Genomic DNA, 22,490 nt, shown 5'->3' on the forward strand with positions numbered 1-22,490 from the left:
TGTATGTATCTTCCAGCATGGTACCACCCACTTTGAATGGGGTCCCTCCACAATGGCACCAACCACCCACAGCAACAGTAACCTGAGCAGTAAACCACTGCCCTGAGTCTCCAGCTCAGACACCAACAGTGTGGGTGATCAAGGGGCTACCACCATGAAAGCACACACACAATGGAATGGGTATCGTGCTGGGTTTTGGGTTCAGTGCCTTTGCAAAAAAGGAAGGGTACAAAGAAAGGAGGCACAAGAGATGGCATATATGTCATGCTGGGTAACCTTCCCTGCACGAGATCAAACCCAACAAGGAACCTTATAGTTAAGAATAAAACACTGTAGAAAGCTGGAAAGGAGAAAATGAGTGTCGAAAATCACAAACAAGATCCAACCACAACTGGTACTAGGTAGACCATCCAATGGAAAGGCAGAGAGGAAAAAAGCATAATAGAAGGATAAACTTGCAACACAGAAAGGAAAGTAGTGTTGCAAGGGCTGGGGCCCAGTGGTGGCCAAGTACATATTCAAAAGAAAAGAGAGAGGTGTGCCTCCGGGGAGAGGTGGCATATGAGGACTGGAAAGGAAATTAGGCACTTTATTAGTTTTGATGACGAAAAATGTGTTAAATAGGAGAAACAGCAATACATACAGTACAAATATAGAAATCAACCTATTACTACAGCTTTTATTTCACACTCAGATTGATTAATTTTATCAACTCTCAAGGAAACTTAGATCTCTGGTTATTTTACAAATCAGTCAGTCACTAGATTTTAGCCCCCCCTCTTTTTCTTGGGGGGGGGGGGGGGGGGGGGGAAGGGAGGGAGGTGTCAAATACAAAAGCTAACATAGGCCAAATAAACAAGGTTCAAGTTTACGTGGGTAGAAAAAAAAAATTAAAAAAAGGATGACATCAAATTCAGTTGTCACAGAAACGTAAATTTACTTTAAAATGATTATAGTGCAAAATACAAGAACAATGTTAATATTAATGTTTTCTTCCTGACACTTTACATCTCTATTCTGCTACTATTTTCCCCTAATGGGGCAAAATTTATTTGCAGTAGTTACTTTCAAAACTAAAATTTTGGGTCTGAGAGGTCATCAATTTCCCTTCATGATTGAAAAAAAAAAAAGACTGGAAATTTGTGGTAAGTTCCTGTGGGACCAAACTGCTGAGGTCATCAGTCCCTAGACTTACACACTACTTAACCTAACTTAAACTAACTTACGCTAAGGACAACCCACACACCCAAGCCCGAGGGAGGATCGAAATTCCGACGGGGGTAGCCCCACGAACCTTGGCAAGGCACCTCACACCACACAGCTATCCTGGGCAATGTGACTGAAAGCAGCTGCTTACATCAATAAGTATTTTCACAAATGTAGTAATTTCTTCAGCTAATTTTCAGGTATCTTAAAAATCTGGCATGCAAATATTTACGAAAGTCAGGTACTCTGACTTCACTAAAGTTTGTCTTCAAATCAAATCACACTGGATCTCAATTACCTCCATTTGCATTTGATTAGGTACTGATTCTATACCTATTGCATAAATTGAAAAGAACAAAACGCGTGACTGCAGTGCATTCTGAAGGAATGAGTCTGTAAAACACCTGAGTGGGATCCCTTTTTTACACTTTGGGTCTGCCATGAGGTAGTCATCTAGCAAAATATTCAGTGCTAGTCGGGTTTTGCGCACCTACGCATAAGGTGGCAAAAAACCTACATGCCATTATACCTGGGGTGGGGGGATGGGGGGGGGGGATGCACAACTAACTTAAAGAGACACATGGAACCAATGATGGACCACAAGTTTGAGACCTTTGCTGTAGTCTGCAGAAGTAGTCATACCATACACACCAGACTTAACGAAGGTCTCTGTTGATTCTTTCACACGACATCTCATAAATCCCAACATGAAGGAGAGCTTTCAGAAATGTGATACTTATTTGGAGAACTAGCCACTGCAGTGAACTTATGTAAAATATACTAACAATCAATTACAACTAATGCTAATCTACTCACATAGATAATAACTGGAATTACTTTATTACTGCATAAATTTGCAGAAAAGCAGGTATTTTGAAGGAAAGAGCCACTATCAGCCGCTGCTTTTATCAATACTTCATGCAAAGCATTTATGTAACTTTACACATAGCAGTATCAGCTTTATATAGCAAAGTTAAAGTGAAAATCAGTTTTTAACCATAATTTACATCCAACAATTCAAATATTCTGATAAAGTATAGCAGGAGAGACTAACATTTGTTTTTTAACACCCAGAGATTTTCAGTTCCCTGCCCAATGTCTACTAGCACCAGAATATTAAGCTCCATTCCAAGGGATGCACATTCTGTCTACATTTACATAAATACTCTGCAAACCACTTTGAACTGCACGGCGGAGGATACTTAGCTCGATGGTGTTTCAGCCTATTCCAACTGTGTGCTGTAACTAGTCTCATTTTCTCTTCACTGTCTGTGCAGAGATAACACTTGTGGATGAGGTGGGAGGGGATGAAGAATATCACTAGATTCTGTACTTAATACTGGTTCCCAAAATTTCACAAGTTTCATTCGTAGGATAATACACACCTATTTTCAAGAGTCTACAAATTCAGGTTTTTAAACATTTCCATTATACTCTCTCATGAATAAAACAAAACTGTAACCATTTGCCAGTGTTATGGTTGTGAATATAACTGTTCAACATAATTTCTCCCTCATTATTAACCACAAATATTATCAAGGAGTAAAAAGTATTTGCATGTAAGTGAAGGAGTCCCTGAGGCTTCTGCAAGACATTCTGTTATCAACTTTACATAACAATAATAAATAAAATAGCATCAGGGTACAGTTTTGGTTTTATAATTTTTATTCCATGATGATTTTGGGACTTCATGTCTCATCTTCAGATGTATCTATGCATATTGTAAAAACATTTTCAAAATTACACATGTCAGTGCTTACACAAGACAAGATTATTTATGGTAGGGCAGAATCTGCATTTTATAGTGTGTGTTTAGTTTGATGCAATCTTCCTTCAGACATGTATGTACCTCCGTAGGAACACTGCATCAAACTATACAAACATTGCCCTATTGTACTTCATGCGAAAGCAAGGCAATCTGATGTACAAAATGATGTCTCTCCCCGAGTGGGAGTCACGAGATTTGCATGCAAGCACTGTTGGGACACAGACACTATGACACGTGGAAGTTTTGATTGGATTGCCAAAATAGTTAAGGCAACTGCCTGTGTTGAGCGGGAAATTTGGGTTCAATTTCTGAACCGGCACAAATTTTCATACATTACTAGTAAATTGTATAGCCATTGTGCAATCGTACTCACAATTAGCAAATGATTATCATAATTTAATACAGCTATCAAACATTAGCAGTGTTTGTTTCCTAGTGGGAACATCATGAAAACATGTATAGATTATTAAATTCACAACCACTGTTTTGTTTAAACTACAGTGTCATTATTCACAATAATCATAAAATATTAGTGCATTCTCCACCTTGCATGTTATCCATCACTGGTATAAAGTAAGTGACCACCTTTTCATTCAAAGTTGAAGAACCTTTACAAAGGGAATATCACTCAATATATAACAAATTTACGTAATTGTGATCAATATGATAAAACTGGACAGATAACATGACAAAATAAAACACAATTATGTACCTCCTGAACTGCTTTAACATAACTTGACTTTTCAAATGGGTAGCCTATGGGGTGCAAATAGTTCTCAATATGCCCAATTAATATTTTTTTATGGTCAGCACAAATGATTAAAAAATACAAAAAAATAAAAATAAAAAAATGTTAAAGGATGATTACAACAACAAGATGTGACAAACATATAAAGACAGAAAATAATATTTGCTATGACTAATTATTATTCCTATATATTACGATTCTAGCACCATATCTCTGCTTAATCTTACAATAGGTAGACTAGTTGGGCTGGCTTACAACATATGCTTTACAAGAAATAATGTTATGATGTATGTGCAGTGGTGGAGGTTATATAGAAAAATGTTGTTACTATGTGCACAGGAAAGTCTGAGATGAGACATGAAGTCTTGAAATTGATCACAGAATTAGACCTTATGAGAGCATAAGCACAGCTTGAAGCTATTTTATTTTTTATTATTATTATTATTATTATTATTATTATTTCTTTCCTTTCTCAGACGTTATGTCCGATTATATTATTATTATTATTATTATTATTATTATTATTATTATTATTACTACTACTACTATACATGGCTGCATTCCCACCATACACTATGATTATGATGGATAATGAAGACTACATAAAGTTTTTACCTTATGGTGTACTTGTGTAAAATAAGTAGTTTCTTGACATTAACTGTATTGCCCCAGATAATTGTACCTTGGAACAGTATTATGTGAAACCATGCAAAGTTTGCTGCCAATCCTACACTCAGACCAATAATACAATGACAGAGACTAATATGTGCAAAGTGGGCAGAATTGAGCATATGGGTTAATTTATCCACGTGCTGGTGCCAGTCCAGTTCATTACCCACCTTGATGTCTAAGAACTTAACATGCGGAGCCTCATCCAGTGCTTGTCCATGGATTTCTATTTTTGGTTTCTACAAGTCATTCAGATGTGATTGCTCAGAACCAGTTATAAGCTGTTTCACTATTCTGGTTATGAAACTTCCTGGCAGATTAAAACTGTGTGCCCGACCGAGACTCGAACTCGGGACCTTGCCGAGTCTCGGTCGGGCACACAGTTTTAATCTTCCAGGAAGTTTCATATCAGCACACACTCCGCTGAGAGTGAAAATCTCATTCCGTTCTGGTTATGTTAGGTATGGGTACACTTGGGGACCTTTATCAGTATATGCGCCCCATCAGTAAGTATCGCAATTTTTGAAGAGTCCTCCACCGTCTTTGGGAAGTCATTCAAGTACATCAGGAACATGGGCAGATAAAGTACTGAAACTTCTGAGACTCCACATTAGATGCTTCTCCACTCCCAATGAAGTTTATTCCTGTAGTATCATTTGTAAATTTTATCCCTCTCCCCAGCAACAACCTTTCCCTAGTCGAGAAATGAGTCAACCCAAGCAAGAGGAATGTCTCCTTAACCTGCTGTCTTTGTTATGTCTCCTGAATAAGAATAAATTGCAGAATCCTACCTGACCACAGATTTTCAAGCAACTCACAAGTACATGTCTCATGTAAGTTAAACATATTTCATGCACTGTTAGATAATTCAAGTGGCAGACTATTCTGTAATAATCATCAAATTAGCCTTGCAGTAATATTTACAGGAGCTATGTTAATTACCACCACTAAAACAGTTCAGCATGTGTGAACATATAATATTTAGAAAAATTGTTTAATGGACATATTCCGTAATATAGTTCACGAGTTCCAAAGGACAGTTTAGTCATCTGGACAGAAGAACACGTGTTGATTCAATTATACTACTACTATAAATTGTTGCATAACATTACAGTTAATTTATCTGCATCTTCCCTAGAGAGCCTGGTGGGAATTCCAGCTAGCATGTAGACTTTGTTGAGATATGCTACTAGCTGTTCTTCATATGAGACATGTTACATTACATTAATACCTGTTCCACAGACCCAGAACACAACATTTCATAATGATATGGAATGTGTCAGTTTAAAGTAAGTTTTCTTTATGGGATGTACTCTATCTTTCTACCTTTCTTTCTTTCATTTTTAAGGACATTTTTCAAGAAGAGTTGTATACATAATGTGTCCACATTGCTGACATCAACCTATTGCACACTTTTAGAAGCAGAAAATATAACTAACAAAAATCAACAAGATTCCAAGAACTGTGATCGTGTCAAACTTGGCTTGCTGTGTCCCACTCTGTTATCTATTATGCCACTGATGATCACTCACTGGAAACAGTGACAACTGTAAAATAATTAGGAGTACAGTATTTGTTCACATTAATTTAAGGTGGAATAGGCACATGCAACAAGTTTAAGACAGAAATATACCAGACAGATTCATGAGGAAATGTATTTTATCTACAAAGAATGCAGCTTACAAAATTCTCATTTAATGGAACCTCGGGTAATACTTGTCACTTCAGAATACATATCAACAGTGGTCTCATTAACTGAAACATTCAATATCGCTTTGGCAACTCAATCTACACTACAAATCAAAATGTCATCAAACCTAAGATTTCATATTCACACTTGATTGTTTTACTAATCCAGAAACAGTCAGCTTTCAACCTGACCTACCGTTCAGCCCACATTCCATTAAGTAATGTAGGTACAGTTGACTTCAGAGATCAATACAAGAGAAGATTTAAAGGCTCCTTTCATCACCACATGAGCTATGCTGAGATATTCACCGGCCTCAATGCTTACTATTAAAATTTGGAGAGGCTATGATCCAAGAAGTGTCTAGCAACATTGTTTCCCCCCACATTTATCTAACTAAATGACAACAGCAAAATCAGAGTAACTGCACTTATACAAAAGTTTTGCTTCAGTCACTTTCCTTCAGTATTCATAAACTGTAGAGTGGATGAATAATAGCGGTATACAAATTACCTTCAGCCACAGAAGAGGAAAGATGTTTGCAGGGAACAAGTGTAGATGCATACTGAAACTAAAGCCTTAATCATATAGTAGGCTGTATACCGGTTTGTGTGTTTATTTTTCCAAATGCTGTTATATACTTTCCCGAAATAAAGTCAGTCAAAATCTATTGTACAATGCAATGTTTCTTTTTCTTTAATAGTTTTCTTGGGCTGTGTATTCTCCATTCTGAACTAACCACTGGTAAAAATTAAAACTAAAATTGTGAAGTGACTGCATTTTCTTTATATTTCAGATCCAAATAAATTCGGGAAAATGTTCAGTTAATGCGTTTATGCATGAACTTACGTAATGGGAACCTTTAGTTACCGTGTTTTGTGTATTTACTGTTACAAAAATATTCGTTATCTCACCGTCAGGATTATCATGTTTTTTATGGGTGGCGCAGAAAGCATCATATACGTGGTTTCACACTTAAAGATACCAAAAAGCTTTTCCATGCATACATCAAATCTTACGACTACGTCGAGATGCGCATCACTCAACACATTTATGAAACTTACACTGTAATTTTGTAACAGAGCAATAAGTTTCTAACTGGATCGCGTAAAATTAAGTCACATATAAAGCAAAAATGATATTTCTACGTAAACAAATGTCAAAACATCACCAAAACTAATTTCGTCTGCTTAAACATCTACGTTACCCATTTATTTGACGTTTGTTCGTAATTACCTTTAAAAATTTTATGCTGAGCTTGTAAGTGAGATATAAGCCCGTTTTTCCAAGCTGCTTACTGCTCTGTGTGTTCCTATTCTCCCAACACGATAATCTCGGCGTTTTGCCATTGTAAAATATTCTTAGCAGAAGCCAACATACTTTACTACGCAAAGCGTTGACTACATTTTGAGCAAAAGAGAAAGGTTATGTAAGGGGAGATGAAATATTTATATGGTATTAATAAACTGGGAAAATTTGTTGACAGCAACATATCACATTTTTGCTAAAAGTTACGCTCCAGCCGATAAATGCAAAACAAGAACTTCGCCAGGGCTTCGCGTATTTTCTGCATTTATAAACAAACGGTACTAAATGGCAATATAGAGAGACACCTTTCCAGCAACTGATAAATTATCAAACGAAATCGAGCACATATTCGGACTTAAAATTTTCTACGTCAACTGGGAAAGTGTCAAAATTAAACATGATGCACCGCGGGAGAGGCTAATAACAGGCATATCTTTGAGAGATTTCCTACCAGAGACGTGCTATGCGCATTTGGAGTAGTAAAAAATGTAGTGACACATAATATTTATTTATTGAACAGTTGATGCTTTCAACAGAACTACGTATATGCTTCAAATCTGTAAGCTTCTTCAGCATACAAATATGATGTATTATTTGTCGTACATGAAATATATGTGTGGGTAAATTGGTCACGTATCCTGTGACATATGACGTCAGTCGTGGACTGCAGTGGTGGTGTTTTTGTTGACTGAAAATGTTATAAGGTACAGGGATGCACGAATGAGTGAGGCTAGTGGAGTATGTGTGCAGCGTCAGTTTGATCTGGTGAGTGATTCGTGGAGCAGATGAAACTGATGGTATGTGCTAGTGAACTTTGTTTTGTAAATATGGATCGTGTGGTTTTTGAAGTGGGCGAACCTCATATGTACCTCAATCTTGACGTCTCTGTGCAAGTTGCGCTAGTTATTCGACCCAGTTCTGCTTGTGCGAAGTTTATTTTATCATAAGGAGAAATGCTAACAGTGTATGGTATACCGAATGCGTTATCTCGGAATGTGAGATACCAGATTAACGCAGAAGCCATGTTACCCAGTTAGAATCCACTGCAAGCTTGTTTACGATCATACTGCTGGCTTAAGCGCCACACAAGTTGTTATGTATCGGCAAAACATACAGTTTTAATTTCTTATTGAAGTATTGACAGCGAGGTAAAAGTGACTTTTGGCATTTTGTGTGCGCTCATGGCAACGCTGGAAAGAGTTGTTGACTTTGAAAAGGGTAGGAGGAGGGCGTAGTTGGAGGTCAAAATAGCAAGAAAATTTCAGCACTTACAGTGACCATTTTAAAATGATTCACAACGTCTATGCGCGGTTGGATTTAAATGGTGCCATTTAAGTGGTTATCATTAGTTCCGCTTGGATATGTTGACACCGGCATGACAGACGTCTGTTTAAAGAGTTTTAAGCTGTGACATGATTAATAAATTTTTGACCTTGTTAAACCCACGTGCCCTTGTTGACACTGTAAACAAAGTAATACTTCTCTAACACTGTAGATGACGAGTCTACTCTTGGTGGATGAACGTTACGTAAACAATCTTTTTTAAGTGAAGGCGGTGCTGAAAAACATTTCTACCAGAGAGAAAAATGAGGAGTGCGTACTGGTGCTTTAAAGAATACGCACAGAGAATTTAGCGTTAATGAAATAAATATGTACATGAAGAAAAATATAAAGGACACCAAACGGATCGAAAACAAATTCCTGGCATAAATTAATCTTTATACAGCTTTAGTAATCACAGCTCATTTTCAAGTTTAACTGGCTGAGGGTACTGGTATTTACGTCACATATATAATAGAAAAATGCATGTTGTACCACAGTGAAGGTGGTGTCACAGTGAATGAAGCTTTCCAGAAAACTTACTAATGCATGGCCTCGAGCAACAATGAATAGAGGGTCTCTGATATATGGCTGTGCCTGCCGAATTGGTTTCCAGTTGATCTTGTCGTTTGTATCTGAGTACATCTGGGCTCCCTACATAGCTAAGTAGCAAATTGCATAGCATTGCAAAGTGTTACCCATTGTATTTGATTGATTTCCAATGTTTACTCTGGTTAAAATTACTTTTTGGACAATCCTCCCCCCCCCCCCTCCCCACTCCCCAAGCCCCCATCATTCACCTGAATGTTGGCCATGGTGACTGACTGATCTATAGTGCGGCCTGGTGTCTAGGTAGTAGGTAGGTACATCTTGGACCTCCCCCCCCCCCCCCCCCCCCCCCTCCCCCTCGGTTGCATTTCTCAATGGTGTGGATGGAAACATTTGGCTTTAGCAACTACTGAAGGTTTTTTATCACATTCAAATTTTCTGCTTTCACATCTGTTAGCTTCGTCAATTCGCAACCAAATTTTCACCTTCCAACCTAACTACTGCGCTACAGCTCAGTCAGTCATCACAAGATTTCAATGGGGGAGGGGGTGGGGCGTGGATCACTTTCTCATTTTCTAGGCTAATTCCCTCAGCATTGCCTGATTTAGACTACATTGTTACCCATGCAGTTACTACCAAAGAAAAATAATGCAATTTGGATAAGCTCGTGGAACTGAATCTTAGTAATAGAAATTGAACATATATGCTATGATTGTCTTGGTTCAGTGTTCTGATAGGTTAGAACTAGTTAAAGAAAACAGTGATAAAATAAAAACAAGTTACAGGTCCCTTGGGATAATTACTGTTGCACTAAATATGTGTATTTGCTGTGGTGCGACCATAGACTGAAAATGTGCAAGGCAAGTGTATAAGTAATAGTTCTGTGTGTGCCGTAATTATTCTGAACTAATCCTCGTGGGAGGAAGAAGAATCTCTCGGAATTCTCCATTAATACTAATTCTCAAAACTTTATAAGAAAGCATTCACCAATTGACATTTATCTTAAAGCATCTGCCACTAGTGATTTTTCTCAACCTTTCCAAGGCACATTCCCCAGAGTCAAATTTAGGACCATTTGTGCTGCCCTTATTTAAGTGCATTTTAAGTCTTATTTTGTGTGGGGTCCCACACACTTCAACTGTATTGTTAGGTGGGATGAAAAAGTGATTTGGAAGTGCTCTTTTGTAGGCTAACTTGCATTTTCCCAGTATCCTGCCAGTGAACTGAAATCTGCTGCCTCTATCACCTATGACTGAGCTAATGTGATCATTATATTGTCTCCCTAGAAATTGTTCCACTCAGGTGAATGAGTGGACATGTTGTAATTTTGATTTAATGATGATGTCGTCATAGGCTAATAATTTTCATTTTGTGAAGGGGCCCAACTTAACATTTATGAACGTTTAAAGTTATTTACAAAATACAGTACAAAAAGTTTCTGAAATGTAATTTTAACAACCAAGAAAAAGAAAATTGTCTGAAGGTGGTCAGTGAAGTGGATCAGTTTAAGTACGTTGGACTGAGGACTGGAGGTATAGCATTCAGAATCTTTTGCAGAAACTGAATGCTGCTATTTTCACTTTGAGAATTATCTCCACTCTCTCTGACACTGAAATGCGAAGGTTTGTTTCCTTTACTTACTTTCACTATATTATCTCAACAGCTGCATGACTATTCACCTGTACACATCTCAGCAGCTGTCATTCACCCATAATCTATGGCCCGTGATGCACAACAGTTGCCTCTGCATCTGTTTTTAATAGTGTCATTTTGCCATGCACAGCGTACTTCAAACACTGTGGCATACGAACATTTTTCAAATTTAGCTGTTTCGGAAATGCTTCCACCCTTGGCATGAAAGCCGATGATAGTGCCCTTTTGGACATTGTTTAAATCGTTCTGTTTCCACATCACGACAATGACGGAACTGTTTTCTGTGCTGCTTCCTACACTCTGTATATACCCTCAACTGCTTGTGCTGCCACCTGCTGTATGTAATGGTTATTGCACGCTGATGTTGAACATAAGCTGTGGTGTGACATTGTGAATGACCTGTATATTATGGATCCATTGAAAAGGGACTACAGGGTCATTCCATCTCAAATCAACTAACAGTCTGAACCTTGATATCTCTGATTTGGATGACCTTTTTTTTTTTTTTTTTTTTTTTTTTTTTTTTTTTTTTTTTTTTTTACCAGGTAATGTACCCACAAACACTAGTTTAAATTTGAGATTACAAATTTTTCTGACCTTTGGTTTTTGAGTTTCAAGGGTTTAAAAATCAAAAAAACCTCCGTTTTTTATCAATCGATGATTGTTTTAAAATGCTGTAGCTCAAAAACTATACAACATAGAGAGCTCAAACTTGCACCATTGTTTTACTCTATAAGTTCCCTTCAATTTGATATGTAACATGACTATGCTACCTAACTGTGACAATTTTAAACTATTCCAAAAAAATTTTTTGAAATTTCCAAAATATGTACCCTCGGATTTTTTTTTATAAAAAATTATATGGGTTGTCCAATCTAACTGACTAAATGCATGCAAAATTTCAAGATGGGATCTCAATGGGTTCTTTTATAAAATAATATTTAATGGGTTCTTTTATAAAATAATATTTTACTATCGCAGTACACACTATCAGGTGAAAAGCAGACTATTTCTACGCTATGAATACCAAGGTAGGCCTATGTAATTCTAACAAACTTAAATTATTCTGTTAGCCCTTTTATGCAACAGTACCCTCTTATTGTTTGTTAATTCATTAAATGATATTTTAATGCAAGAATAAAATATATAAAAAAATAACTTAAGATTTTGTACGACATTCGCTTTTTATTATAAAAAAGTGTGAGATTTTCGTATAGTGTCAATGCTCTAGTTTTGGCCACTACCCCACTTTTGGCCACCTTGATGTAATGGGGAAGCTACACTGCATCCTTTCATCATATATTATAAATAGGAGGGAAAACTAAAACATCTGCAGTATGTCTTCATATCAGATTGCCTGAAACATAATGCAGTCGCTTTCTATGTATTCCAGAAAAAACTGCTAGAAATCATAAAGCAAAACTTGCCTTTCGCACTTAAAAAGGTTACTTACTTTTCTGATGGCAGCACTGCACAATATAAAAATAAGAAAAACTTCCTTAATTTGTGTTTGCATAAAACTGATTTTGATGTTGAGGCAGAGTGGGAGTTCTTTGCAACATCCCATGTCAAGAGCGCATGCGATGGCCTTGGCGGAACTGTTAAGTGGCTAGCTGCTAAAGCCAGCTTACAAAGGCCATATGACCAACGAATCTTAACACCCAAATCACTTTATGTATTTGCCATGGAAAACATAAAAAACATTGACTTTGAATATTGCACAACAGAGGACTATGAACTGTCAAAGAATACTTACTTGCTCGGTTTAGTGACTCGAAAGCAATTGTGGGAACACAAAAGTTTCACTCATATAAACCCTGCACAGAGAGAGAAATTACTGTCAAGCCTTATCATTTTAGTCTGGACGAGTCTCTCGAATATGTGACAACACTGAACCAAACAACACAGTCACATGTGGAAAATATTACTGCTGGTTTTGTGACAGTAGCATATGACGACTCTTGGCAGCTAGGATGCACTGAAGAAAAATACAATGACATGTACCGAGTAAATTTTTTACACCCAAAGGGTCCAGCCCAGTCTTTTTTACTATCCACAACCATGAGATATATTAGATATCCCAGAAAACACTCTTTTACAAACAGCAAATCCAACAACAGCTATGGGAAGAACCTAAACTTTTTAAGTGCTAAAGAAATGGTTGTCTTTCCTTGCTTTGGAAAAATATCTTAAAAGATCATAAAAGAAGCACATTTAAATTATGTTACACTTACAGAATGAGATTTTCACTCTGCAGCGGAGTGTGCGCTGATATGAAACTTCCTGGCAGATTAAAACTGTGTGCCCGACCGAGACTCGAACTCGGGACCTTTGCCTTTCGCGGGCAAGTGCTCTACCATCTGAGCTACCGAAGGTTCGCAGGAGAGCTTCTGTAAAGTTTGGAAGGTAGGAGACGAGGTACTGGCAGAAGTAAAGATGTGAGTACCGGGCGTGAGTCGTGCTTCGGTAGCTCAGATGGTAGAGCACTTGCCCGCGAAAGGCAAAGGTCCCGAGTTCGAGTCTCGGTCGGGCACACAGTTTTAATCTGCCAGGAAGTTTCATATCAGCGCACACTCCGCTGCAGAGTGAAAATCTCATTCTGGAAACATCCCCCAGGCTGTGGCTAAGCCATGTCTCCGCAATATCCTTTCTTTCAGGAGTGCTAGTTCTGCAAGGTTCGCAGGAGAGCTTCTGTAAAGTTTGGAAGGTAGGAGACGAGGTACTGGCAGAAGTCAAGCTGTGAGTACCGGGCGTGAGTCGTGCTTCGGTAGCTCAGATGGTAGAGCACTTGCCCGCGAAAGGCAAAGGTCCCGAGTTCGAGTCTCGGTTGGGCACACAGTTTTAATCTGCCAGGAAGTTTCATGTTACACTTACCCTCACTAAACCCTAAGTTGTATAAATACAATGTGTATTAACTTTGAAATACAGTTCTATCCATGCAGATATCAACAAGTTGATCTTTTTCCTATGTGAAATTACTTACATGCCAATTTCTAATATAAGTAACTTGTTGTAAATGATTACAAATAACACCTGGAAAACCAAGAAAAAGATAATCTCTGCCATTTACAACTAAGGATGAAGGTGAGTGGCTTTATTGAAAATTTTAACTTGTAGCACGTATATTACCAATTAAAATGTTTACTTCCTTCTGATGCATAGTTAAAAGAATCATGAACATTAAATTAAAACAACACTATATCATTTAATGAATTAACAAACAATAAGAGGGTAACGTTGCATAAAAAGGCTAACAGAATAATTTAAGTTTGTTAGAATTACATAGGCCTACCTTAGTGTTCATAGCGTAGAAATAGTCTGCTTTTCACCTCGCTAGTGTGTACTGCGATAGTAAAATATTATTTTATAAAAGAACCCTTTAAATGCTATTTTATAAAAGAACGCATTAAATATTATTTTATAAAAGAACCCATTGAGATCCCATCTTGAAATATTGCATGCATTTAGTAAGTTAGACTGGACAACACCTATAATTTTTATAAAAAAATCCGAGGGTACATATTTTGGAAATTTCAAAAAATGTTTTTTGGAGTAGTTTAAAATTGTCATATTTAGGTAGCATAGTCCTGTTACATATCAAATTGAAGGGAATTTATAGAGGAAAACAATGGTGCAAGTTTGAGCTCTCTAGGTTGTATAGTTTTTGAGCTACAGCATTTTAAAACAATCATCGACTGATCAAAAACCGAGGTTTTTTATTTTTAAACCCTGGAAACTCAAAAACCAAAGATCAGAAAAATTTGTAATCTCAAATTTAAACTAGTGTTAGTGGGTACATGACCTGAAAAAAAAAATTCATCCAAATCGGAGAGGTCATGGTTCAAATCATGTAGTACAATTGGTTGATTTGACATGGAATGACCCTACAGAAGATACCCGATATGACCGTCACAATAAGTATGTACTCCGTAGCTTCTGTATTATATGTGAAATGGGATTGATGAACCTAATGTTTTCTTTTCTTTGTGATCTTGATTAGAATCTTGTAGCATATATTACTAGGACTCTTTCCCTACCCTTGTAGCTATGGTGCAATCAGACAGAATCCACATCTATACACCAGAAGTAACTTTGGGCACTTCCAGTTGTTCTGATGGTTGGCGGATATTGTTCATTGTGGAAATGGAGCCTACCTCCACTTTCTGCTTCCTCCTGCTCACCCGTGTACTTGCCAGAATTGATATAGATATTACTTTGACATAGTTTGTAAATTATCAAATAAATCTGGAGTTAATATTTTAGTAACTTTTGTTTCCATATGCATGCAAGAGAGACTTGATGACAAAAACATGCAGCATTGTATTAAATTAAAACAAAATAATGTGACTGGTAGTAGTCTAATATAGATGATTTATTCATAAATCACACTGCCAGAACTTGGCAACTATCACATCTAGTCTAGCCCCCCCCCCTGCGGGTCCGGGGATTAGAATAGGCCCGAGGTATTCCTGCCTGTCGTAAGAGGCGACTAAAAGGACTCCCACCCCCTCAAGGGGGTCGTTAGCGCCTGCGTCTGGAGACGGACGGTTCCACGACCTCTATTTGCGGTCATTTTGCTTTTTCCCTTCTCGTTTCTTCCTTCCTTTGGTTGGTTCCTTTCTTTGCTCTTTTCCACCTCACTGTCTTCCTTACTGTTTCCTTGCCTTCTTCTCCTTGCCTTCTCATTGCCTTCTTCTCCTTGCCTTCTCATTGCCTTCTTCTCCTTGCCTTCTCTGGTCTCCGCCTCGGCGTTTGAGACAATCTGTCCTCTCTCTCCCTCTCTCTCCTCTTTTTCCTCTTCTTCCTTCCTCCCTGTGCGTGCCTGAAGGCCGACCCACGCGTTCGCACGCGTAGCCGGTGACGGGGTAACGCGTAATTCCCCGTCGCACGCGTAGCCGGTGACGGGGTAACGCGTAATTCCCCGCCCTGCGTAGACATGTAAGGCACGCGCGTACCCCCTGGTAAAGGTCAGGCCCGGGGAGGGGTGATTGCCTGAGCTGATACCTTCTGACCATGCCGATTGGTCCCTCCGTCTGGTTCTCGGGAGGTGTGACATGAGGTGTAAACATTCACCTAAGGTGGGAGTGCCCTCTGAGAGGGTCCCCACAAGGAAGGAGCGCGCCATCGGAGACGCTGGCAATCATGGGGGATTCCTCCGCAATGGATTTCACTCCATCTGTCTCGACTTCTGCCCAAAAACGGAAACGTGACCAGCCATCAGTGACAAAAGTACTACCGCCTGCCCCACAGTTCCTCGTCGTTTCTCGATCTGAGGACGGAAAGGATTTTTCCTCTGTCAACCCTTTCGTTATCCAGAAGGGTGTAGATGCCATAGCCGGATCTGTCAAATCTTGTACCAGGTGTAACGGTACCTTATTACTAGAAACTGAGAGCGCCTTTCAGGCACAAAAACTGCTTCGGGCCACACTCCTGTACACGTTCCCTGTGCGGGTGGAGGCTCACCGCACTTTGAATTCATCTCGTGGTGTGGTCTATACTAGCTCCCTCGACGGACTGACTGACGAGGAGATTCAATCTTTCCTCGCTGAGCAGGGCGTGACGGCTGTCCATAGGGTCATGAAAAAGGTCAACAGTGACCTTGTACCGACCCGGACACTTTTCTTGACCTTCGATAGTGTTAAGCTGCCATCGCGCATCAAGGCGGGCTATGAGGTTATTTCTGTTCGCCCCTATGTCCCGACACCTACGCGCTGTTACCAGTGTCAGCGTTTCAATCACACTCGCCAGTCTTGTTCCAATGTGGCTAAATGTGTCACTTGTGGCAGGGATGCCCATGAGGGTGACTGTCCACCTCCGTCTCCTCGTTGTGTGAACTGTCAGGGTGACCATGCCGCATCCTCCCGCGACTGTCCTGTCTATAAGGAAGAACGCTGTATCCAAGAAATTCGGGTCAAAGAGAAAGTGTCCACCTCGGCTGCTCGCAAGCTATTTGCTAGTAGGAAGCCCACGCTGCTCCCAGCGGGGAAATACAGTACTGTCCTCGCCTCTCCTCGGACTACCAGGGAGGTGGCAACCCAGACATGCGATCTGACCTTCAGCACCACGGTCGTCCGTTCGGCCAGTGCTAAGATCGCCCGGTCGACGTCTCCTCTTCCTCCCGTCACCCCTCAGACACAAGCACCTTCATCAGCTTCTGCCAAGATGACGACCCAGAAGTCAGATGCACGGGCCTTTAAGAAGGAACCGTCCCGTGCAGACTTCCTACGTACCTCGACCTCCCAGCCTTCGACCGGTACTTCCACCAAACGTACTTCCAAGAAGGCTCCTAGGAAGCACAGTTCTCCTTCTCCGCCACGGCGCATTTCTTCTCCTGCGCCACCCAGCGGTTGCCGCCCCAGGCCGTCATCCGTTTCGCCTGGCCGCACCGCTGGTAGCCGAACATCTGGCCGTTCACCGGCGGAGGAAGCTCCCCCTCCCGGCCATCTTCCCAAGATGGCCGATGAACCTATAGACCCAATGGACGATGACTGTCCGCCTACTGATAGCGGCGGCAGTGCTCGCTCGAAGCCAGGCCCTCCGCGGCCTTCGAGGTGACCCCTTCTTTTATCTTCCCTTTCTTACGATGGCACTTATTCACTGGAATATTCGCAGCATTCGCTCCAATCGAGAGGACTTGAAGTTGCTGCTCCGCTTGCACCGTCCGCTCGTCGTAGCCCTCCAGGAAACGAAGCTACGCCCATGCGATCAAATTGCCTTGGCACACTACACCTCTGTGCGTTTTGACCTACCCCCTGTGGTAGGTATCCCGGCTCATGGAGGGGTTATGTTGCTGGTCCGGGATGATATTTACTATGATCCCATCACGTTGCACACCGGCCTGCAGGCAGTTGCCATCCGCATTACTCTCCCCACTTTTACATTTTCCATTTGTACCGTTTACACTCCATCGTCATCTGCCGTTACCAGGGCAGACATGATGCAACTTATTGCTCAGCTACCTGCACCATTTTTGTTAACTGGAGACTTCAATGCCCACCATCCCCTTTGGGGCTCTCCAGCATCCTGCCCGAGGGGCTCCCTGTTAGCAGACCTTTTCAACCAGCTCAACCTTGTCTGCCTCAATACTGGCGCCCCTACTTTTCTTTCGGACACATCTCACACCTATTCCCATTTAGACCTCTCTATATGTACTCCCCAACTTGCACGCCGGTTTGAGTGGTATGTACTTTCTGATACATATTCGAGCGACCACTTCCCGTGTGTTATCCATCTCCTGCAGCATACCCCCTCTCCATGCTCCTCTAGTTGGACCATCTCCAAGGCAGACTGGGGGCTCTTCTCTTCCAGGGCGACCTTTCAGGATCAAACCTTCACAAGCTGCGATCGTCAGGTCGCACACCTCACGGAAGTCATTCTCGCTGCTGCTGAATATTCCATCCCTCACCCTACTTCCTCTCCACGTCGCGTACCGGTCCCCTGGTGGACTGCAGCATGTAGAGACGCTTTACGTGCTCGTCGACGTGCTTTACGCACCTTTAAACGCCACCCTACAGTGGCGAATTGTATCAATTATAAACGATTACGTGCTCAGTGTCGTTGTATTATTAAAGAAAGCAAGAAAGCCATCTGGGCTGCTTTCACAAGCACCTTCAACAGTTGTACTCCTCCTTCTGTTGTCTGGGTTGGCCTGCGCCGGCTATCTGGCACTAAGGTCCACTCACCAGTTTCTGGCTTGACGGTCGCGAATGACGTCCTTGTGGCCCCTGAGGATGTCTCCAATGCCTTCGGCCGCTTTTTCGCTGAGGTTTCGAGCTCCGCTCATTACCACCCTGCCTTCCTCCCCCGCAAACAGGCAGAGGAGGCTAGGCCACCTAACTTCCGCTCCTCGAATCGTGAAAGTTATAATGCCCCATTCACCATGCGGGAACTCGAAAACGCACTTGGCCGATCACGGTCCTCCGCTCCAGGGCCTGATTCTATTCATATTCAGATGCTGAAGAACCTTTCTCCTGCGGGTAAAGGTTTTCTTCTTCGTACTTACAATCGCATCTGGATTGAGGGACATGTTCCCGCATGCTGGCGCGAGTCTATTGTTGTCCCGATTCCTAAGCCGGGGAAGGACAAGCACTTACCTTCCAGTTATCGACCCATCTCGCTTACCAGCTGTGTCTGTAAAGTGATGGAGCGAATGGTTAACTCTCGATTGGTTTGGCTGCTCGAGTCTCGACGCCTACTTACCAATGTACAATGTGGATTTCGTAGTTGCCGCTCTGCTGTTGACCATCTGGTTACCTTGTCGACCTTCATTATGAATAACTTCCTGCGGAAGCGCCCGACCGCGGCTGTGTTCTTTGATTTGGAGAAGGCTTACGACACCTGTTGGAGGGCGGGCATTCTCCGCACCATGCATACATGGGGCCTTCGCGGTCGCCTCCCTCTTTTTATTCGTTCTTTTTTAATGGAGCGACGGTTCAGGGTACGTGTGGGTTCTGTCCTGTCCGACACCTTTCGCCAGGAGAATGGGGTGCCACAGGGCTCAGTTTTGAGCGTCGCTCTCTTCGCCATCGCGATCAATCCAATAATGGATTGCCTCCCAGCTGATGTATCAGGCTCCCTCTTCGTGGACGATTTTACCATCTATTGCAGCGCGCAGTGTACACGTGTCCTGGAGCGCTGTCTTCAGCGTTCTCTTGACTGTCTTTACTCCTGGAGTGTCGCCAATGGCTTCCGTTTTTCTGCCGAGAAGACGGTCTGTATTAACTTCTGGCGCTACAAAGTGTTTCTCCCACCATCCTTACGACTCGGTCCCGTTGCTCTCCCAATCGTGGAGACAACAAAATTTTTAGGTCTTACATTTGACAGGAAACTTAGCTGGTCTCCACATGTGTCATATTTGGCTGCCCGTTGTACCCGTTCTTTAAATGTCCTCCGTGTTCTCAGTGGTATGTCGTGGGGAGCAGATCGAACCGTCCTGCTTCGTCTATATCGGTCGATCGTCCGCTCCAAGCTGGATTATGGGAGCTTCGTATACTCCTCTGCACGGCCATCCATCTTACGCCGCCTCAACTCCATACAACATCGGGGTTTACGACTTGCGATTGGAGCATTTTATACTAGTCCCGTAGAGAGTCTTCACGCTGACGCTGGCGAATTGCCACTCACCTACCAGTACGATATACTGCTTTGTCGGTATGCCTGCCGGCTACTGTCAATGCCCGACCACCCGTCTTATCGCTCCTTTTTTGACGACTCTCTCGACCGTCAATACGGGTTGTATGTCTCTGCCCTGCTACCCCCTGGAGTTCGCTTTCGTCGCCTCCTTCACCACCTTAATTTTTCACTCCCTGCAACCTCTCGAGTGGGCGAGAGCCACACGCCACCTTGGCTCCAGGCTCAGGTCCGCGTTCATTTTGACCTCAGCTCGCTCCCAAAAGAGGTTACCCCCAGTTCGGTCTACCACTCCCGTTTTGTTGAACTTCGTTCAAAGTTCATCAATAGGACCTTCATTTATACAGATGGCTCAAAGACCAATGACGGGGTCGGGTGTTCCTTTCTTGTCGGGGCCCAAAGTTGCAAATACCGGCTCCATGGCCATTGTTCGGTCTTCACAGCTGAGCTCTTTGCCCTCTACCAGGCTGTTCTTTACATCTGCCGCCACCGACATTCTGCTTATGTCATCTGCTCCGATTCCCTGAGCGCCATCCAGAGCCTCAGTGATCCGTATCCGGTTCACCCTTTCGTGCACCGGATCCAATGCTCTCTTCAGCAGCTGGTGGACGTCGGTTCTCCGGTTAGCTTTATGTGGGTCCCTGGCCATGTCGGTATCCCTGGGAACGAAGCTGCAGATGCCGCGGCCAAGGCTGCGGTCCTCCAACCTCGGACAGCTTCTTGTTGTGTCCCTTCGTCGGATTGTAGCAGGGTAATTTGTCGGCGCATTTTATCGCTGTGACATGCTGATTGGGCTGCACTTACAGACAACAAGCTTCGGGCCTTGAAACCTCTTCCCACGGCTTGGACGTCCTCCTCCCGCCTTTCTCGGTGGGAGGAGGTCGTTTTGGCCCGGTTACGCATCGGACACTGCCGGTTCAGCCATCGCCATCTGCTGACGGCTGCGCCGACGCTGTTCTGCCCATGTGGGCAATTGCTGACGGTCCGCCACATTTTAATTTCCTGTACAGATTTCAACACACTGCGTCTCGATCTTAACCTGCCATGTACTTTGGAAGCTATTTTAGCCGATGACCCACGAGCAGCTGCTCGTGTCCTTCGTTTTATCAATTTGACACACCTCTCTAAGGACATTTGATTACGCTGTTTTTTAATCCAATGCCTATCAGTCTGTCTTTTATCATGTTTTCCCTTTTAGTTGTTGTTTTAAACTTGTGCCTCGCGGTGCATTCTTAACGTAGTAAGGGCGCTAATGACCATTGAAGTTGTGCGCCCTAAAACCACAAAAAAAAAAAAAAAAAAAAAATATCTAGTCTAGGTTTACTGTACCGCATCTGATCTGGATGTATGATGTTTCAACAGTTTAGCTTTCTCAATTGATTTTCTACACCAGAGTCACATTTTCAGTATCTGATATTTCAGCATTCATGAGACTAGTTGGAGCAGGAACAATAGTAAGATCTTTTGCAGTTACTATATTTCCTTTACTCGTCAGTATGGTTACTGAGTGACTGAATGCTATTTTGATCTGCTTATTGATTTTTATGTATGAAGAAAACACCTTAAGATTTTGGATCAAGTCTTAGAAAAATAAGAAATGTTTATCTAGAACTTGTGGAAAACCAATTCTAGTATAGACTTATCAGCTCTTTCATGCACTTAAAGATCCAGATTTAATATGATTAAATACTGATATGAAGGATTTGTGTATTGTTGCAGGGCCGTACTTCCCTACGGTCAGACGGTAGTGTAGGCAGTGGAGCAGTCATGTTCCGCGAGCAGGTAAACACCGTCTCAGCCTGGTTTGACCAGTGGAACGAATGTGAACGTACTGTGGCGCTCTACTCCCTGCTGAAGCGGCTCAGCCCAGCCAAGTGTCGCTTCCTGGCCCTGGCTTTGGATCACAGCCTCGCTGAATGTGGCGAACTGCATCAGACTGAAATACAGGCAAACAATCCAGGTAACTTTCCCTGTTAATAAAGTGCCTGTGTCTAAATAAGACTTAATTTTAAAAAGGAATCATAATGTTCGTAAGTACCTGTACAACTTGTCAGCTGATGAATTGATAGTTATGGGAATAGCATTTGTGTTTTAGAAGATAGCCCCTGTATTTAAACCCTACTGTTCTGTCTATGGTAGACCGTTTGGGTCAGTGTAACCTGATCTCTGGAAAAGAAGTACCTAAACATTTAGTTCTTGAGAAAAAAATATGATTAGTAATAGCTGTATACAGCTGCATATAACTTTCCTTGATGATATTACTAGCAGTCCTCCTTACATGAACCATGGACCTTGCCGTTGGTGGGGAGGCTTGCGTGCCTCAGCGATACAGATAGCCGTACCGTAGGTTCAACCACAATGGAGGGGTATCTGTTGAGAGGCCAGACAAACGTGTGGCTCCTGAAGAGGGGCAGCAGCCTTTTCAGTAGTTGAAAGGGCAACAGTCTGGATGA

General features: G+C 41.8%; 2 protein-coding genes across 2 annotated transcripts in view; one reads left to right on the top strand and one right to left on the bottom strand.

Moving 5' to 3' along the window:
• LOC126425012 (uncharacterized) overlaps nt 1–7,771 on the bottom strand; it is a 146,292-nt gene extending 138,521 nt beyond the window's left edge. Inside the window, exon 1 of the mRNA XM_050087918.1 lies at nt 7,315–7,771. The gene's annotated coding sequence lies outside the window, so the exon portion shown is untranslated. The remainder of the gene's footprint in view (nt 1–7,314) is intronic.
• A 288-nt stretch (nt 7,772–8,059) lies between these two features.
• Nucleotides 8,060–22,490, top strand: part of LOC126424956 (protein Smaug homolog 1) — a 118,003-nt gene continuing 103,572 nt past the window's right edge. The window contains 2 exon segments of the mRNA XM_050087825.1: nt 8,060–8,151; nt 21,757–21,997. Of these exon segments, the coding sequence (XP_049943782.1) occupies nt 8,107–8,151; nt 21,757–21,997 (286 nt within the window). The 5' untranslated portion in view covers nt 8,060–8,106.

Source organism: Schistocerca serialis, chromosome 10 (assembly GCF_023864345.2).
Source record: "Schistocerca serialis cubense isolate TAMUIC-IGC-003099 chromosome 10, iqSchSeri2.2, whole genome shotgun sequence".
NCBI classification, from domain to species: Eukaryota; Metazoa; Arthropoda; class Insecta; order Orthoptera; family Acrididae; genus Schistocerca; species Schistocerca serialis.